At 48.3% G+C, this 19,865-nt stretch overlaps 3 protein-coding genes and 4 non-coding genes across 8 annotated transcripts; 6 read left to right on the top strand and 1 right to left on the bottom strand.

Moving 5' to 3' along the window:
* Positions 1–987: 987 nt before the first annotated feature.
* LOC112873965 (pentatricopeptide repeat-containing protein At5g65560) lies at positions 988–4,806 on the bottom strand. The gene is made up of 2 exons (XM_025937085.1): positions 3,730–4,806; positions 988–2,390 (listed from the first exon to the last, which is right to left on the bottom strand). The coding sequence occupies exons 1-2, from the start codon at positions 4,705–4,707 to the stop codon at positions 1,335–1,337; spliced, it is 2,034 nt and encodes a 677-aa protein (XP_025792870.1). The 5' UTR covers positions 4,708–4,806; the 3' UTR covers positions 988–1,334.
* Positions 4,807–10,770: 5,964 nt separating this feature from the next.
* Positions 10,771–13,655, top strand: LOC112872408 (putative U-box domain-containing protein 42). The gene is made up of 3 exons (XM_025935512.1): positions 10,771–10,920; positions 11,044–11,353; positions 11,906–13,655. Exons 1-3 carry the CDS (start codon positions 10,804–10,806, stop codon positions 13,522–13,524), a joined length of 2,046 nt encoding a protein of 681 aa, XP_025791297.1. The 5' UTR covers positions 10,771–10,803; the 3' UTR covers positions 13,525–13,655.
* A 2,914-nt stretch (positions 13,656–16,569) lies between these two features.
* LOC112878961 lies at positions 16,570–19,579 on the top strand. Of its 2 annotated transcripts, none has more exons than XM_025943246.1 (3): positions 16,570–16,988; positions 17,078–17,363; positions 19,323–19,579. In XM_025943246.1, the coding sequence occupies exons 1-3, from the start codon at positions 16,906–16,908 to the stop codon at positions 19,332–19,334; spliced, it is 381 nt and encodes a 126-aa protein (XP_025799031.1). In that variant the 5' UTR covers positions 16,570–16,905; the 3' UTR covers positions 19,335–19,579. The 2 variants fall into 2 exon arrangements, with proteins under 2 accessions (XP_025799031.1, XP_025799030.1); XM_025943245.1 differs by having other exon boundaries at positions 17,444–19,579.
* On the top strand, positions 18,093–18,171 carry LOC112879122. The gene has a single exon (XR_003225948.1). It is a non-coding gene; the product is annotated as a small nucleolar RNA R160 (small nucleolar RNA).
* LOC112879114 lies at positions 18,462–18,541 on the top strand. The gene has a single exon (XR_003225940.1). It is a non-coding gene; the product is annotated as a small nucleolar RNA R160 (small nucleolar RNA).
* LOC112879117 lies at positions 18,670–18,748 on the top strand. Its single transcript, XR_003225943.1, has one exon. It is a non-coding gene; the product is annotated as a small nucleolar RNA R160 (small nucleolar RNA).
* LOC112879119 lies at positions 18,917–18,995 on the top strand. The gene has a single exon (XR_003225945.1). It is a non-coding gene; the product is annotated as a small nucleolar RNA R160 (small nucleolar RNA).
* Positions 19,580–19,865: the final 286 nt, after the last annotated feature.

Genomic DNA, 19,865 nt, shown 5'->3' with positions numbered 1-19,865 from the left:
CTGAGATTTTGGTAGCGAAGATTTTTGCAGCTGCCGACATGGCCGAGGCCCGAGGGTTCTGATCGTTGTCATCCGAAAGAATCTGCAAACACGAAATGCTTTACCGTTTTGCTATCTGATCGATTGGCGAACCGAAACCTCCGTTTTTTAAAATCTGATCAAGATGAATGGCAGCAGAATGAAACGAGGCGATAAAGAGAGGGAGGATGGCTCAGCCGGCCAGCCGGGCACCCTGCTGACTGCAGTCTGCAGGGCAGCGCCCCTCATTAAGGCATCTCCGGGCCGCCGGGCGCACCTGCGCGTGGGCGGCCAGGTCTGTGTGTACTTGTTCCTTCGGATTCGGAAGCAACTTATAACAGAGTCCACAAAAATATTTTCTTACCAGAGTCCTAAACGCATCGGTGGATAGAATGAACGAACTTTGGTCGCAAGTGGGATCGGAAAACAGGGCGCGCGCGCACGAACACCAAGCTGTTTGTTTCACTTCAGCGCGAAATAGATCGCCGACGGAAACTTCAGCGCGAGATAGGTTGCCGACGGGGGAGGAGGAAGAGGACGAGGGGCAGGGCGAGCGTCAGCGTGGAAGGGGCTGCAGGAGAAGTCGAAGCCTCGAAGGCGGGGGAGGGGTGGTGCCACTGCCATCTAGTGGTCGATCGAGACGATGCGGACGCCGCGACTGCGAGCCGGTCCCCCTCCCCGGTGTCGTCGAGGGCTCTGGCGCCTGAGCCTTTCGCCGCGTGGGGTTCCTGCCTGCTGCAACAATCCTGCGACGCCAGCCGTTTTGGGCTGGTTAGTTGGTGGCCGAAGCTCCTTCAGCCCTTGGGCTTTAAGGGCGCAAACTAAAGCCCGCACAGTGCATTTCGTTTAGCCCATCACATATCGGGCCTGCAGGTCCTAACATGGAAGAGAGGGCCCATATAAGATATCGACTAACGTGTTGAAAGGTTGAAAAAAGAGAGGAAAGATATACTGAATGGGGTGAATATGTTACTGAATCACGAGTAGCAGTTGTGAATTCTGGTCAACTGTTATTAACTTACATCACGGTATGTCTATCTGGATGCCAAAAAGGCATTACAATCACTAAAAACTTCATCAAATACAAAGTGCGAAACCTGATCGCTTGAAACAACAAAATCATGAGACCGGCACCTATCGACTTTATATTATAGTCTGTGGAAGCATTTTCATGCCTCGAGACGATGGATAACAAAAAAAAAATATCAGCCAACATATCTTTCAACACTTGAAAAGTTTGGTCGACTTGGTTGTGCCGTCGTCAGTGCTACCTCAAGGTTCAGACCAGAATCACTGCCAGCATACGAGACCTAACCTCAAGGCCTACCAGTAGGGCGAGGCCCACCCCTCATCCTTATACTGGCCTTTACAGCGACCTCGATTGTTTCTGATGGTTGAAGGCCACATGATTTCATCATTTTGTAGTATTTGTTTGCCTCCTCTGAGAATCCACCGTCCAGAAGGCCTCTTATAATCCTCTCGAACTGATCAGCCTTCAAGAGTTTCTTCTTCTCTTCCAAGATCTTGAGGGATCTGCGGGCTTTCTCTTCCTGGCGTGACTTTGCATACATATCGGCAAGGAACACATGGACTTCTATGGGTTCTTCACCCAGCTGTTTTATCTTCTGCACGAGCTGTTCAGCCTCCAGAACTAGCTGCAACATAGACAGCCAATCCAGCAACACAAGGTTCGTCTTGATGCCAGGTTTAAGTCCTTCCTTCTCTAAACTCAGCAGCCAGTGCAAAGCCTGATCAAATTGGTTCTTCTTCATGTACGCAGCCACCACACCAGCAATAGAACTATCATCTGGTTCGTGTCCATACCTCCTCATTTGTTGAAACAATGAACATGCACTATCAGGATCACCAATGCGTCCATATGCCTCTATACTAATTGTGAACAACTCTGGCGTAGACTCAATTCTAGCAACATGCATCGACCTATGAACGTTCTCGGCATTACCCACCATGCCTTGCTGAGCATATGCCCGTATGACATCTGTGTACATTTCTCTGGTGGCTTTGATATCCTTGTCCTTCATATACTTTAGCAAATTATCTGCTTCTCCTGGTTCTCCATGGCTGATATAACATTTAATCATCGAACTGAAGAGTTTCAGATCCGGTTTGAAACCCTCATTCCGAATAAACTCAAAAGCCTCCTTGGCTCGATGTAGATTGCCTGCCTTGCTATACATGTGAACTAACGTGATGGATGTGAGGATATCCGGTGCAACACCTTTCTCTTTCATTTTACCTAGTATTATCTCTGCACCTTCCACATGATTTGCTTTAGCATGAAGATCAATTAGCTTTGAGTAATCTCGGATGTTTGCCTCAAAAGATTCTTCATCTAACAGAATTTCAGCAACCTGAAAATTCAAACACGGAGCATATGTTAAAAAAAAAGTCAAGTGGTGCGATGACAGTTGTTTTAAGGCAATTGCTGAATTGATGTAACATATCAAACCATCCCTAAGAACCTTGGGAAAATTAAATGTAATCACATATTTAAATGCCTATGCCTAACTCAAACATTGTTTTTTTGTGAGTGAGTGAAGATATTAAACTACCCAATGTTTGAGTGTATCCAGTTACTGAAGGATTAATATGAACTCCTGCCAAGTGTTTGTCAAATGATAAGCACCTTCTTGGAGAGTACAACAACAACAACAACTTAGCCTTTTGTCCCAAGCAAGTTGGGGTAGGCTAGAGATGATTGTGAGAATTATTCATAGAAGTCTTCAAAAGTTCTAGTGTTATAAACACATGATATGTAGGTGAATGGGCACAATGATCCCCAAAATTCATGACCAAACTCGATTGCATTTGATAGACATGATAAGCAGCAGCAGCAGCAGCAGCTCCTCGGAGTATTAGAGAACAACAGAAATCACTATGCAGACCTCAACTTTGAAATTCTGTTTCGCTCAAGCACATGAAATATTATGGCGTAATGTATCATCCACTTCCAGTAAGTCCATAAAACATTTCAGAAATTTTGCAGATTAAATAGGCTTAGTTTCACTAGGTTCAATCTTCAAAGAACGAAATGGTTATTACTATATACTCCATCCATCCAGATATTTTGGACATATTTCTCTCCAGCCATTGTCCAGACTTGTCGGACGTGTTCCCCATGCAAATTCTTGCGCTCTTGGTCACAACTTACCTCTGTATACTTAAATGCGCATGCAACAAAGAGCAGCCCGATAGTGATGAAGCAGCATGCCAATACATTAAAGTCTACTTAAGGGACTAAATAGGGGTGTTTGAGCCAATTTAAGCAAAGCATTGGTACCAGTGCTGAGGGAAAACACGCCTAAGATATCTGGACGAAGGGAGTACACCTTAAGTCTCTATGTCCCTAAAATATAGTTTCAGAGAAATGCTTATCATTATACAACGTCCTTTTCACCAAGAAATGAAATAAATTAGAACTGCATTCTAAATTTTGTAATGCGTATAAAGTCCTGGGAACAGTGGTCCAGGTCAAGCTATTGTTGTCTGATTATGCCCATGATATCAATGCCCTGTGATAAGTGATAACCAAAAGAAGCCCCACTCTTCACCCAGTGAAAAACATAATTACATAAGAGATTATTTGAGCGGGACAATTGTTGATGAAGGAAGCATGGTACATGCAAAAATCTACCAAACTAACATCGCAGCATGATGCACACAAGCTTTTATGATTACCAAAGATCTCACCTTGAGGTACAACTCAACATTGCGTGCCTTAACCCGCTCGAGCAGCGCCATCCAGTCAACACGCTTTGGCCGGAGCTCCTCCTTCCACTCCTCCATGGCAGGCACCGGATCTCCTTTCCTCGGGTCAACCGACAGCAGCCGCTCCTCAGCCTTCTTCGCTTTCCCTTCTACAGGCTTGGCTTCCTGAGGCACAAAATGTGCCTCAGCCTCGCCCGTCCGCTCCGCAACCTCGGCCCACTTCGGGTCAGACATGTCCAACCCGTACATCGTGAACTTCACCTCCCCCTTCCTCTTCGGCAAAGCGGTCAACCTCCGCACCGGCGCAGGGGCCGGATCAGCGGCAGCTTCGGCCTCAGCGCGCATGCCATCGAGGCCGCGGTAGAACTCGACCTCCTCGAGCTTCTCGCGGGCCCACTTGAAGCGGAGCTCCCGGAGCATGGAGCCGCGGATGCCAACGTCGACGGCGAACCGCGTCATCTCCTTGACCTCGTCGCAATGGAGGTAGTGGCGGAGGTCGGCGCGGACCTGGTCCCGGCGCATGGCCTCCTGCACCGAGGCGCTGACCTTCCACACGGCCGCCCAGAGGTCGTCGCTGAGCTCGGCGGCGTCGGGCCCCGGGTCGGCCCCGGTGAGGCGGCACACCACGGCGTCCGCGACGAGGCGGAGCATCTCGTCGAGCACGGCGCGGTCGTGTTCGGGGAAGGCCGCCGCGAGTTCCGGGCGGAAGGCGGCCACGAAGCGCGCGAGGAACTCATCTAGGAACGGGTCGGGTGCGGGCTCCGCCTCGGCGCTCGGGGTCAGGCTCGGCTCCGATTCGAGGATGCGGGAGACGAAGGGCGGCGGGTCCTGAGGCGGCGGCGGCGGCGGAGGGGCGTCGGCATGGATGTGCCGGAGGAGGAGCGGTCCTGGGGCCCTAAAGGCGGCGAGAGAGGCGGGAATCCGGCGCGCGAGCCGGGAAAGGGAAACGAGGGCTCTCATGGCGGCCGTCGCCGTGCGGCGGCTGCGGGGGGACGTCACTCTGGTGAGAGAAGTGAGGAGGAAAAACCCTACGGAGAGGGGGAGAAGATGGCTGTCGAGAGAACGGCGCCTCGATCTGCACCATTGGTCATCTGATCTAACGGCTGCTTTTGCATGGTGCCCTAGCTTGGATCATCGGCTTAACGGTGGCTGAAGGAAGATCAACTGTGCCTCGTGATTTCACGGATAAACTTTGATACCAAAATTGATTATACTATTCCTGAATGAGTAGTCTTTCCCATGTACTGTACTCCGTGCGAAAGACTAATTCTAAATAATCGTACATCGTGTCTAAACTGATTATCCAAAAAAACGCATATGCAATTAAAAATCATACATAAGCTAGAACATAAGAAAACTACAAAACATATTTTTAGATGCTACACAGAAATAACAAAGAATCCTAAGAAATAAAGGCAAGAAAATATGAGGCAGACCTCATATTTATTTTCCTCCAAAATGGTTATGGAGGAGTCCATTCATAAGAATTTCAAGGGAATTGGTAGGATTCAATCCTATGTTCCAAAATCTTTTATAGAAAAATTTCCTATAAAAACTAAATTCTCTTAAATTTCTATACTTTGCTTGGTTCCAAAGAGGACCTTTACTCTGTAATCAGAAACTTTCTTACTTGAAAATTGGAAATTAAATATGGCAGTAAGAGTTGTTTTTGATTCCGCAACAATCTGCGGCTGTGATTTACAATCCCACGATGTCTTTTAAAAGAAAAACATTAAAATCCCCTATCACTTCATAAATCACACGTTGCGCTCCACTTCGCCAGTGGCCACATCTCCGTCCCCGTCCCACTCCAATGCCAAATTGCTCCGACGAACCCTAACAACTAACTGTGAGCCAATTCCTTCGATGCCACAAAAATTGTTACCTCTCCCTTTAGTGCCATAAAAATTTTGAAAATCCCTTGAGTGCTATGAAATTTTGATTCATCTAGTGCCATTTCCGTCACCATTCCATCGGTGGGGTGTTAACTGAGGTGAGAAAACACCATTTTGCCCCTGACCCTACCTGTCAGTGCCCACCTCTTAATCAATCAAACAATCTCTCTCTCTGCCCCCTCCCCTTCCCTCTCTCCCACGCCGAACTCCGCCGGTCGTCCCATGGCGCCTAACGCCTCCGCCTCCTCCCTCGTGCGGTTGCGACGGCCCTCCTCTACCGAGGGGTGTATCCGAGGTGGTAAATTTTAGGTAGGGTGATGCCGAGATCAGGAACTCGAATGTGCAAGCAACATAATTTTAGACAGGTTCGGGCCGCGATGTGCGTAATACCCTACGTCCTGTATGGTGGTTTGTATTGCTTTGGGTGTTGATGTTGTGTTTTGAGGGGATCCCTGCCCGCCCTTATATATTCGGGAGGATAGGGTTATATGAATCCTAGTCCGACACTAGCCTAGGAATCTTATTCGAGTACAACTCGAATAGTTTCCTTCTGTACCGGCTAGTCCTACTTCGCATGCGAGTAGAGTACAATATAGATAAGATATATAGGATATGTCCTATCCCCTAATACTGTATGAACTACGTTATGTATACAGTCCCGTAGTTCCGGGTTTGACAAGCCCCGAGCTCTTCGTAGCTTAGTATTGCAGGCTCCTGGAGTACTTTTGAAGTAGTATTCGGCTTTTTTTTTAAGCTCCATCTTGAAGTTCTTCTTCGAGTACTTTCTTGGCTGCATCGAAGCTATGAGGTGCTCATGCCCCGAATTACTTTTTTGGTATGGTGTGCGATGAAAAAATCGCACTCCATATGGAGTAGCCCCCGAGATTTAGGTTGAATTGAAGAATCAGGCTGAGGATCACATTAGTCTTGAACCTTCTTTACTTACTTTTCGAGTAAATTCAAAAAATAAGTAGTCGATGCCACGTATCCCGCAGCCCCCAGGCCTTGAATCCAAATCTCTCAGGTTTGGAAATAAGAATCCAATAGTCGTGGCATGTAGTGAAAAAATATTCCCATGATAAATAATTGGTGTGATGGTACGGATGATGGAAGTTAGATTTAGAATTCGAAAAATCCCTTTTTTAGGATAATTAACCCTAAAAAATGATTAATAGAATACTTTATCTAAAAAATCCACCAAATGACCCCTCATCTTCCGTATATTCTCTGTGATGACTCTTCAACTTCGGAACAGTAAACCTATAACCGGCCGCTGGTTATTTAATCTCGCGGTAACTTAAGGTAAAATTAGTGCTTCCAATCTTCGATCCGCCGAGAAATTTCCGAATCCCCAATCAGATCTATGCTCCGCCTTCACCCCCTTTGAGAAGCCCCAAACTACCCAAATCTCTCCGCCCCTTCTCCGCAGCCCCCGAGCAACTCGTGGCAAATAGATTTGGAAATAGCGCCCAAGAGATCCAACAAGAAGGATAGGAAGGGGAAGGAGTCGCAACCGCCATCTGGGGAGTGGACTTACAGTAAGTGCTGCAACAACGAACTCCTGAATCTTATTTTCGAGAGTTTGCTTCAGGAGAAAAATCTTGTCAACTGGCGCCCCTCTTTTCGCGAACTTCTTCCTATGGAAAATATGGACGAAATCGTCTCATTTTACCATTTTTCTGAAGGGGGGTTGGCTCTCCCCACTTGCTCTTTCTTTCAGGGCCTTCTTTATTTCTATGGGCTTGAGCTCCATCACTTTAACCCGAATTCAATCTGCCATATTGCTATCTTCATCCATTTTGCGAATTTTCTTGGAATTGAACCCCATTAGAATCTTTTCCGCTTTCTTTTCCGGGTAAAACCGCAACCCACCTCCAAAAATCCATCCGTTGTAAGGGGCGCCGGCATCCAGCTTAGCCAACAAGTCGGTGACAGATACCTGTCCTACAAATTCCCCTCCAATATTCCTGGATGGAAAAGCTATTGGTTCTACATCAGAAACCATGTCCCCCAGCTCCCTAAAAGATCAGATAAACCGCCTGTTGTAAGGCCGGAGTGGAACACCGAACTCTCCAAAGGGGATATGGATCAAGTCGATGAGTTGCTAGCCATCATAGCAGCCCATAAAAAAAAGGAGTGACTGGCGCGTCTGTGATGTTTTCATTCTTTAAACGCCGGATCCAGCCAATCCAACAGCGCCATATGCTACGCTTCGAGTATATGGGTGCTGAAGATCTGTCTTGGATGTGCGTAGAGGAGCTGATTGACGAGTGCTGCTGGATGTGAACGCATTTCCCTACGTCTCGGAGTTATTTTCTGCGCAAAATCCTCCAAAGCCGGTAAGTATTCGGTACTTTGGAATAAGTTATGTTGTTTTGTAACCGCTAACTGAAAATCCTCTGCAGGGATACACAGAATTGTACCGGAGTTATCCACCACAACCCGATATCCCCCGACCGGACCACCTTCTCCCCAGCGCCGCGGCGGAAATGAAAAAAGCTCAAGCATCTGATGCTCTGCCCAACGACGATACAACCGAGAGCGGGAGCCCCCTGGCGGAAAGGATAATTGAAGGGAAGGCGAAAAAGAACAACTCCCCCGGATCATCCGTGGAGTTGGCCGAAGCCTTGCCATTGGTCCCTCGGGGTCGTCGGGTAGTCCGCAAACGTAAAGCGCATGTAGTCGAACCCCCAGGTATGAAGCGGCTGTTCTGTAGAGTTATCGAATATTAGAGTTGTTGCATGCTTACATTGTCTGTTTTGCCGTCCCTCCGCTTCTCCTCCTGACCCCAAGCGCCAAAAGGTGGTCGGGGCCGAATTCGCTGGGAATGATGTTCCAGCAGGTGGTGTCGCAGAAACTGGTGGGACGGACCCATCGACTACTTTAGCAGGGATTGTAACCATTGCCGTGGCGGGTACGTCGCCATCGGCTGGTGTGACCCCACCACCGGCAACGAATACCGTGGTTATAAAACCACGGGCCCTGAGACTAAAGAAATCCGCCATGAAGAAATCTTCACTGTAAGTGCAGATCCTTTTTCATAATGCATATTCTGTTTTTTACGACTTATTTAATGATATAACTGATTCTACTTCATTAGGACTGCGTCTGCCTTGGGGTTTAAGCCAAAGTCTGTCTCGACTACTCTAGCCCTCGAGCCGCCAGCCCCCGAAGAGGACACGATACTGCCCGACCCACCACCCCCCGAGCCCCAGCAACCCGAAGCCAGCGCCGGTGGTGATGAACAAGTCGAGGCCACTAATGCCACTCCTGCAAATGGCACAAGTAAGTGTCTGACCTCCCACGGCTAACTGCTTAGACTGCAGACTACATGTACTGAACGCGTTGTTGACTTGCAGGTGCCCAACAACCATCAGCTGAAGAAGTTGCGGGTACCTCAAGAAACCCTGAAGATCTGCTGGTGCCCAAGAGAGGATACCAGAACATCATCACCAAAGATATAGTGGATGATCCTCTCCTGATGAGCGACAACATGCGATATTTTTAGAAGATCTTCAAAGAGATGTACAAATTTACCCTGGTAAGGCATGACTGCTCTTCTGCCATTATGCTTTGCCGAGTGGCTTGTCTTAGTCTTTCCCCTTATGCAGGTTGTGGCCAAACTCTCCCAAGAAAAATCGGAGAAGCTGAAAGCAGTCGTGAGTGGCCTCCAGGAACTCCAAGCAAAGGATCAACGTATATTAGAAGAACACCGAAAGAACATGTATCTTCAGAGGGAACTCGAAAAGCTGAAACAGGAGCGGACACGAGAAACATGGCTTCTCAAGAACGATCTCCGCAATCTTGAGAAGGCCAACTCCAAGCTCCAAGAACAACTTAAGGAGCAGAAAAAGGCGCACCAAGGCAAGTCCTTTCCTCACTCGAATACTTTCCCTTAGCAGTTTGTCGTGAGTTCTGAAAACTGTCTTCACCGCAGAGCTTAGGAAAATCTTAACATATAAAGAAGAGTTGCTTACTAACGTGAAGAATATACTGTATCGCCGTACAGATGACGTCGAGAGACTGCAGAAGGTGATCGCCGACACTGAACAACAGTTCGTCGACTGCCTGCAGCAGATCAAGACGCTGGGCGAAGAAAAAGAACAACGCCAGTGGAGGACCTAAGGGGAGCCGCCCAACAACTTATTGACATGGTGGATCCGCAGGAAGGCGGCGAAGCAGACGGGCGATCCCTGCTGGAGCGACTCCTCGGAGCACCGCAGAAAGTCCTCAGTTTCATCGCCGAAGCCCCCATGACATGTGTCAGCCACGCCCTAAGTTTTGTAAAGTCCTTTTGCCCTCAGGCTCGACTAGAGGTATTCGCGCAAGGTGCAGCTGTAGACTGCTCCGAAGAGCAGTTCAGGGAGTACCTCCTAGAAGCCTGACCTATAGCTGAAAAAATAGTAGAAAGTGTAATACAGGATTGAGATATTGTAAAAACAAGTACTCTTATCCTTATAATATATCTGTCATTGACGTCTGTACTCATCTTTGCCTTACGATTTTCTGGATTATCCATGCTCGTAGGCTAAGTAGTATACACTATCCCGGGTGCAGCGTCCTTGGGAGTAGTCGAAATAGCTCCTCATATGAGCCCGTCCAACAAGTTAGATAAAATCCGATCGAGCGGATCTAGCCTGTTAGGAAAAAACACGATCATCATCGCACGACTTGTCATGCTCATGGCAAGAAGTCGAAACTACCCCGAGTGCAGCGACTCTGGAAGTAGTCGATATAGCTCCTCATATGAGCCCGTCCAACAAGTTAGATAAAATCCGGTCAAACGGATCCAACCTATTAGGACGAAAGCGATCATCATCGCAACGACTGATACGCTCGTGGCAAGAAGTCGATTCATATAAAATATGAATGTGGCTACAGCCTCCGTATTTTAACAGAAAATTTATATTCCGGATTCTGTGGCACATAGCCTCCAAATTGAATCGGAAGAAAAGAACATGAACGTGGCTACAGCCTCCATATTTTAACCAAAAATTTACATTCCGGGATCGTTATACGGTCTTAAACAGTCGACAGATGCTCATGCCCCGAGAGTTGCCAAATCTTCTTTTATATGGGGTATGATTAAACTCGCACTCCTTGTGGAATAGGCTCCGAGTGGAAGTTGCTGGCCAAGTTGAGGGGGAAGAACAGGGAACTGATGCATAAGATCGGGGTCACCAAGTTCTTAGCACGGCTGTTGGACAACCACAATGCGCAGATTCAATGTGATGCTCTGGAGCTTCTGTGCTTGTTAGCTGAAGATGAAGAAGGAAAGGTAAGTAGGAAACTTTATTACCTAAAAGAGTCCATCTGCAATTTAGAACAGTTTATACTGAACTGCTCAACATCTTGGCCTTGTTCTTCAAATTATGAATTAAGTTTTCTGCATGACATACAGGATATAATTGGAAAAACTAAAGCCATTCCCAGGACAGTAAAGCTACTGTCAAGTAATACTACTGGTGAAAGGCATGCAGCCATCTCTTTCTTGCTGGAGCTTTCAAAGTCACAGTTACTGTTGGAGAATATTGGCTCAACACCTGGAGGTATTCTGATCCTCACCACAATGAAGATCAACAATACGGATGATCCAATTGCTGCTGAGAAAGCTGGAGCTGTCCTTAAGAACCTGGAGAAGTGTCTGAAGAACATCAGGTACATGGCTGAAAGTGGCTACTTAGAACCTCTTCAGAGTTATCTAGTGGAAGGTGAGATGTAGAGTATTAGGAAAGCATTTTTTACAAGTATGATAGTTGTTATCTTTGCAAGTTTGGTTATGTTTAATCCACCAAGTTTCTGAAAATGTAAAAACTACCAAGTGGTACTCCCTCCGTCCTGAAATACAAAGGATTCCAAGTTTGTCCTAAGTCAAGTCATTCTAAGTTTCACTAAGTTTATAGAGAAGAACAATAATACTTATGAATTTGTGATATCATATGAGCATAATTAGATCAATTATGAAATTTATTTTTATAGTTGACTTCTTTAATTTGGTAGATGTTGATATTCTTCTTTATGAATTTGGTCAAACTTAGAATGGTTTGACTTAGGACAAACTTAGGATCCCTTATATTTAGGACAAAGGTAGTAATTCAGTAAAACCTATTAGAATGCAGCTGTACATGTCCAGTTTTGTATGAGCATTTCATCAGTACAACATCAGAAAGGTTTGCTAAGCATAATAACTGAAATATTTCACTTAGCGCGACATGTTCCTGTAGTAAATTGGTGGTTTAAACTGACATGAGATTACAAAACAGGCTCAGAAGAGATGCAGATGGAGATGGTCAGTTTCCTCAGCGAGCTGGTCCAAGAGCAGGAGCTCACCATTGACATCAACAGAAGCACGTCGGAGATCCTCATCAAGATGGCGCGCAGCTGCAACCCCAGGGTCCGCAAGGCAGCGTTCGATGTCCTTGTCCAGCTTTCCTTGCACCACCCCAACAGCAAGATGCTTGTTGACGCAGGAGCTGTCCCTGTCATGATTGAGGAACTGTTCATCCGAAAGGTAGATGGTGAGCCAGTGAACTCCATGGCCAGTGCTGCCACTGTCCTTGCCAACATTGTTGAGTCAGGAATTGATCCCGACACCACGGTGGTGAACAAGGAGGGCCACGTTCTCACATCGAAGTACTCCATCTACAACTTTGTGCACATGCTCAAGTGCTTCATGCCGGACGACCTCAACCTCAGCATCATCCGTGTCCTGCTAGCGCTCACTGCGCTCGCCAAGCCGCTGGCCACGGTGGTCTCGGTCATCAGGGAGAACCACCGCGGCCATGCCATTGTCGAGCTCATGAGCTCCCCGACGGAGGCGCTCAGCCTCGCTGCGACGAGGCTACTGATCACACTGTCCCCACACATTGGCCACACCATTGTAGAGAGGCTCTGCAAGACACAAGGGCAGCCACGCAAGCTGGTCAAAAGCATCAGTCACGCCGGCCGCATCACTGAACGGCAAGCTGCATTGGCGCTGCTCCTCGCGAGGCTGCCTTACCGGAACACCTCGCTTAACGTCGCACTTGTGCAGGAGGGCGCCGTGCCGACCATACTGAGTGCAATAAAAGAGATGCAGAATGGCGCTGCTAGATCAAGTAAGCATGCAGTGCCCTACATGGAGGGTCTCGTGGGTGCACTTGTGCGACTTACCGCAACTCTGTACAGTCCTGAAGTGTTGAAGGTGGCCATGGACCACAACCTGGCTTCGGTGCTCACTGAGCTGCTCAGCGGACCAGCTGGAAGCGACGAGGTACAACGCCTTGCTGGCGTGGGGCTCGAGAACCTGAGCTACCTATCCATCAAACTGTCCCAGCCGCCGCCGGATGAGCTGCTGTCAAAGAAGAACTCCATACTAAAGCTCCTGAAGGACTCGAAGGCGCACAGCAACAACAAGAAGAGCACACACCACCAGGTCAACGTTTGCCTGGTGCACCGGGGAGTCTGTTCACCGGCGACGACCTTCTGCCTCCTCGAGGCGGGCACCGTGGAGGGCCTCCTGGGCTGCCTCGATAACGACAACGTCCGGGTGGTGGAGGCCGCGCTCGGGGCGCTGTGCACTCTCCTCGACGAGAGGGTGGACGTCGAGAAGAGCGTGGCTGCCCTCTCTGAGCTCGATGCGGCGAGGCGCGTGCTCGGCGCGCTGAGGCAGCATCGGCAGAACGTGCTGTGGCAGAAGTGCTTCTGCGTGGTGGAGAAGCTCCTGGAGCACGGCGACGACCGGTGCCTGAGGGAGGTGACCGGCGACCGGATGCTGCCCACGGCGCTGGTGAGCGCCTTCCACAGAGGGGACCCGAGCACCAAGCAGGCCGCCGAGAGCATCCTCCGGCGACTGCACAAGATGCCCGATTACTCTGCAACCTATGTGTCCATGGAGTTCTAGTGATTTTATCTTCGTTGAGAACAACTAAACAGTGTAAAATTTGTGCATATGCTACTCGTTTGTTTGAACAAAACTACAGAAGTCCATGACCACAATAGAATGTTGGCTTGCTAGTCTCTGTTTTTCGCCCACAACTGTGATTTTCTGATCCTGCCGAGTGTTTGAACAGGTGAATGGAGACGATTAGTGGCGCAAGTTCATTTTGAAAATGCTGCTTAAGTTGAAATGCAAAGTTTTGTATTAATCCGCTGAGAACTCACCAGTTTTGGATCAATCTGTAGGTTTTGTTGATGTGTGAAAAGAGGGCGACACAAGTACACAATTCTATAGTTTTTTTTTTGAAAGATACACAACTCTATAGTTAACAAGAATGTGGCAATACAACTGAGAGATCAACCGTTCCTCCCCTTTCCATTTCGTATAGCTTGACCATACTCTTTTTTTTTGGAGGGTTAAGAAAAGTGACAACCTGAAACATTCATCTACGATATGATGGATGATTTTCCAAATGGCATGTGAGGTGGTCAAAAGCTAAACATTTATATTTATATTATTATCTCTGCTAAGACATTCTTTCAATTGCAAAGCATTTGAGTAATACTACTAGCTTGCACAACTTGCAGCTTGTAAACCAATTCAAAACGAAAAATAAATTTTTTTAAACACGTTGTCCTGAACTTTCTGAATAGAAAAATGAAAATCCTCCTGAACTCAGCAAGAAGCAGTTCGCCTGTTACAGTATCCTCCCTTGACGCTCCTGACTGAAATGTTCATCAAAGTTCAGAAAATCAGAAGCCTTTCTTGTTAACCGCACAGCAAAAGTGCCAAACGATGAGACCTCCGCGGGCCATGGCCCGCGCCGAGCTAGCTCTGCCTGCTGTCACCGAGGGCTACCACCCGCTTCTGTGCAACGCCAAGCTCGATCGCTAGCGACTTCACGAGCCCCAGCCATCCCCGCAAACGCGAGGACGCCGATGCATGTCGTTCTCCACACCGTGCCTCTCCAGGACGCCGTCTAGAAGGCCTCCAGGGCCAGCACCGCGTCCGCCCGCCTCGTCCTCGTCCGGTGCCCGCTGCTAGAAGCAGGAGGAGCTAGCGGCCCGCCCAGGTGCTCTGGACCACGCGCTCGCACAGCCGCGGGCCGCGGCGTCGCGTGACGGTTGGAACGCGGCGAGAGGAGCAAGCGCTGTCGTGGTCGGTGATTGCACGAAATTCCACCCACCATCATACATTGCTCCCTAATCACTCAAATCCGCTGCCGCCACGGCGCTGCGCCGGCGGCGCCCCCATCACCCGTGACAGTCTACCGTCAATTTGCAAAATAACCATCAGCTTTCCTGTAGATAGACGGCAGCGGCGGCGGTTTGCCGGTGATGGAGGGTAGGAAGGGCGGCGTTTCGCTTCTTCCACCTAGGGCGGAGGGAGGGAAGTGTGGCGGCGAACGGCGGGCGGAGCGACTGCCATGGGGCCAAACCATTTTAAGGGGCAACTTATAAATACCAGGGACCATTTTGCAAATATTCAGATCGCGATTATGAATCGCTATCCGGTTTATGGGGTATTTTGTAAATAGTAGGGGTTACTATGTAAATATTCGGATCGCGATTATGAATGGCGATCCGAACCAAGGGGTACTTTGTAAATAGAAGGAGTTATTATGTAAATATACGGATCGCGATTATTAATTAAAGGGTTATTTTGTAAATATCCGGGGGTGTCTTCGCGAAATTCAAAACTAGACGAGGTCGCACCGTCGCCGGCGATCTCTCCTCTGCCCGCCGCTGGGCCTGGGCGTCTAGGCGGTGAGGAGCAGCGCCGCGGTGCCGGAGAGGTTCGAGGCGGCAACGGCGTCGCGGGGCGTGGTCATCCGCGGGTGGACCCCGCAGGTGGAGATCCTGCGCCATCGCGTCGTGGGTTGGTTCCTAACGCACTGCGGCTGGAACTCGGCGCTCGAGGCCGTGGTCTCTGGCGTGGCTGCTCGCGAAGGCCGGCGTGTCCGTGCCGGTGGCGGAGGGTGCGGACGCCATGCGTGACGCCGGACGGCTGACAGCGTTACTGGAGGAGGGAAAGCCCGTGAGGGATCGCGCCACGGAGCTCGGCCGGAAGGCGGCGGGGGCTGTGGTGGAGGGCGGGAGCTCGCTCGAGGACACGGAAGAGGTTGTGTGCTTGCTCAATACAGTCGTATCGTGTACTAATGTCCACGCCACACGACTCCAATTGGCAACATCTTGCAACCCCGAGTCGAATTCTGCTTCATTCTCGAATTTTCCGAGACCAAGATGGACGAGATTCCGAGTGTGCTTCCAATTACAGAGCAACCGCCTCCTATAAACGTACTCATGCCGAGGTCCAATCTCGCTCTGCCGGACGAAGATCATCGCTGCACCTATGGACAGAGAGCACACCGCCATGGCAGCAGACCTGGAGAATGGCGGCGGCATCACCACAATCGAAATGTCGCCCTGTCCGGCCGATCGGCGGCTCAGGGAGAAGCGGCTGTTCACCTGGCTCGGCGAGCTGCCCTACGTCGTCGCCGTGGTCGTGGGCGCCGTGTTTTCCGCCATCGGCTTTGTGGTGTTGTGCATTCTCGTCGCGCATGCTCAAGGCCAGCCGGACCAAATGACCACCACAGAGACCATTGGGGCTGCACTCTTTTTCGGCGGGTTGCTACTGGTGAGCCTAGGTCTCGTCGATGAGGGATGGTTCGAGCCCGAAGACCTCCAACGATTTGAGCCGGATTAGCTGCAGCATACTGCGCGACCCGTGAAAATCAGAGCATAAGAAGCAAGAAGATGTTTTGAACAGAGGGGCAGCAGGTAGCCTGGTTGCTCCGCCGGCGTTGGTGTTCGGGAAGATCACCATGGTGGGATCTAAGCTTTCGTGAAAATGAAATGAAATAGACTTGTGTTTGTCGTTCTAAAAAAATAGACTTGTGTTTAGGCTTCTTAGTAGTCAAATTCTGAAATACAAGTGGGCGGCGGGCGCATATGGCCCAGAATGGCAAGATAGGAAGGCCCAGCCCAATCATATCTTTCCTTCTTTCACCTCTGGTCTGATATGTACCAACGCGGCGTACCGCTACGGCGGAGGCAAACCCTAGCCGCCAGGCGTCCAGGGAGCGAGTACCAAGCTCCCCGGTTCACATGTTTATAGCCCGATCTATGCAGCCATTTTGAGCGATTTTGTTCCTCGTTTGTCTTCGATCGGTGTGTCCTCGTTTGCCCTTCTTTGGCACTTTGGCACACAAAATAGCTCCCAAATCTAGAGACAGGGAGTCCTCTTCTTCCCCAGCTCACGTCTTCGGTCCCGTCCATTTCCACGGCTCCGACCAACCCCAATGCCCTCCAAACCCTAACCCACAGTCCCTGCCCCCTGGTGGCGATGCCGGATCTGAGCACCGTCTACCTCCCTCCTTTCCCCGAACTTTCCGTCGACGCCGCGGGGGACCTCGCCGACGACCACGCCGGGGATGCCGCCGCCGCCGCCGCATCGATCGACGCGGCGCCCGCGTCCGCGTCTTTTCGTCTGCCTCTGTGGAGGACGGCGGCGGCGGCGGCGGCCCCCTCATGCTCCCAGTGGAATGCCGGTGGAGCGGCCGTGTCCGCACCTTCGACATGTCGGGCGCGGGCGGTGCGGCCGCCTGCCCCGCCGCGCGGCGCGGCGGCGGCGGCGGTAAGAAGCCGTCCTTTGCTCCGTCACCCGGTCCATCGCGGACGCAGGCTCCAGCGCCGGGTAAGACGCTCGAGGAACGCGTGAGCGAGTGGGCAGCTAGGAAGGCAGCGGCCGGCGTCCCTGCCCACCACTGCGTGCTGCCTTTCCTCGCCGGTGCGCCAAAGGCGGTAAGGATTTCTTTCTTGAAGTGCTCGCGTTGATGGACCAATGTCTGCTTCAGCTCACTTTGAATTCACATTTAACTCAGACTCTATGTCTGGGCGGATCAAGCAAAATGCAGCTGGAATACTTCAGCTGGTAATCCGTTCTTGCAATTCAAGGTCCATTTTGGAAATTCTTTAGCATTGTGCCAACAATTGTACCTACCCTGAGCATTGATAATATATACTCGCCGTGCCGCACATTTCATTCCCTTAGTCACTTAATGTTGAGGCTTCCTAGACAATTTGCAATCAATTTTGTTCCTCGTTTGTCTTCGATCGGTGTGTTGTTTGAATGATTTTGTCTTGTTTCGCTTTAGACCGCTAATCGCTGCTGCTTTCTTTGCTAGTTCTTGTTGGAAATCATGAAGTGCAGTCATTCGCCTGATCTTCCTGTAGATGCGTACGCCCTTGTTAGATCGATGGCTTTTGTTTTGGTTAGGTCGCACCATTAGCCCCCTGCTCTGTTGAGGTTGGATGTAGGGAAAAATGCGAGAACAGGGTATATCGGTGCAAGATTTATGGATCCGGCAGGGGCTCTATACCTCTGGGGAAGCCAGTAAATAACCTCAGGGTCATATCTTCTGTCCACATTGCATCACTTGCTGCTGCTTTCTTTGATGTTTTATCTCTCAGATATGTTTTCTGCCTTCATTTCATTTTATTGAGTAGTCATGTTCTGACTTTGGTTATAGAAGTGATATGAGGAGACTGAAACATCTGAAAGTTTTCATGTGGATAACACATATATGGTCTTCAAAGTTCTCTGATCTCTTCTTGTTAAAATATTTTCTTTCATCTGGAAGTCATATTCTTTCATGTGTAGCTAGAGTAGATGCGGTAGGAAGCTGTACCATCTGAAACTACTGTTGATAATACTTGGATTGTCTTCAAAATTTTCAATACTTGGATGGTCTTCAAACTTTTCTTTTTGCTTTCTTTATATGAAAGTTCTCGTGTCCAATTGATGCTTGTATAGTAGTATTCAAGATTTTTTTAAGTATGGCATCTGAATATCGTCTTAGTGATGCTTGAGTCAGAACTGTAGAGTTTTAGGTGTTGAGAAGCAAAATAAGGAGGTCATACGATCTGAAGTATCTGATGTTGATACATACATTCATGGTCTTCAAAGTTCTCTGATTGCTTCCTTTGCCTACACCTTATCCAGATGATACTTGGTTATGTTCATTTTCTTTTGTATTTGAAGATATAGCTTCAAAACACTTCTAAATTTCTAAATTATTCCTTCTCATGTGCTTTTGAGATGTGAAGTAGCAAAATGAGGAGCTCATATGATCTGAAGTATCTATGTTGATACATCCATTCATGGTCTTCAAAGTTCTCTGATTGCTTCATCTACCTACATGCTACATCGCCTTTATTGAAATCATACTTAACTATGTGTTATGTGTATTGCTTCATCTACCTTCATTTTCTTTTGTTATGTGTATTGCTATAGTTTCAGTATTTTCTTAATTATGCTTGAGCAAAGTTGTAGTAGTGTTTAAGATGTCAAAAGAAGCGAAATGAGGAGACTGTATTATCTGAAGTATCTAATGCTGATACATGATTCATGGTCTTCAAAGTTCTCTGATTGTTTCCTTTGAATTATATTTCTATCTAAGCTTTTGCACTTTATGCTTTCCATCTTGGTGTCTTATTGTATTGTTTTCATACTTTTTTGCATCTCTTCATCTCTCTGACTGTGACGGTCTCGTGGACGAGTATACGATCTTGAAGATTGTCATCATTCCTGTTTCATCCTTTCTGGTGAAGAGTGAAACAGATTGTTCTGCATTGTCATCATTTTGTAGTACATGACTGATACTGCAAACAAAATAGTTTGAAGATTATATAAAAATTGGGTAACTAGTTACACTTTAAAAAAAATCTATATTTGAGATTTTTTAACAGGGTTTTCTGCAGACTGGCCATTGAACAGTTTTGTGTCGGATTTGCTGATCTCTGCTCTGCGATTGATCCAAGGGCCTACTAGCTACATCAGATCAGAACGCCCAGAGACGATATTGTATTTTTTAATATTTTTTCAAGTACTTGGGCTGATGTGCCAATTGGTGTACCATCTAATTTATCGTCAGTCCATGCTGATATGACACTTGTAAAGGGATCGTTCATTCATGCAGCGTTTTTTAAAAATTTTTTATGCACACCAATTTGCAGCATATAGTTTCCTTTCGTTGTTATCTCTGCCTATGTTCTTTTTAAGTGTTAATTGGATTCATCCATTACAATTGTCCAAATTCACTTATCTGTTATTACAATTCGTCGTATTGGAACCATTCCATTATAATTTTTCAGCTTTTTGAAACATATCACTATTTACCCCTTTTTTAAAAAATATATGAACCAAAATACCTCCAGCCTTCTTTCATCCTCTCTCTCTCCCTCCTCTACCGCCGCCAAATCCCCTCCTCCCTCCTCTACCGCCGCCGAATCCCCTCCTCCCCT

Source organism: Panicum hallii, chromosome 1 (genome assembly GCF_002211085.1).
Source record: "Panicum hallii strain FIL2 chromosome 1, PHallii_v3.1, whole genome shotgun sequence".
Lineage (NCBI taxonomy): Eukaryota > Viridiplantae > Streptophyta > Magnoliopsida > Poales > Poaceae > Panicum > Panicum hallii.
This window is presented reverse-complemented; position numbering and strand designations above follow the sequence as displayed.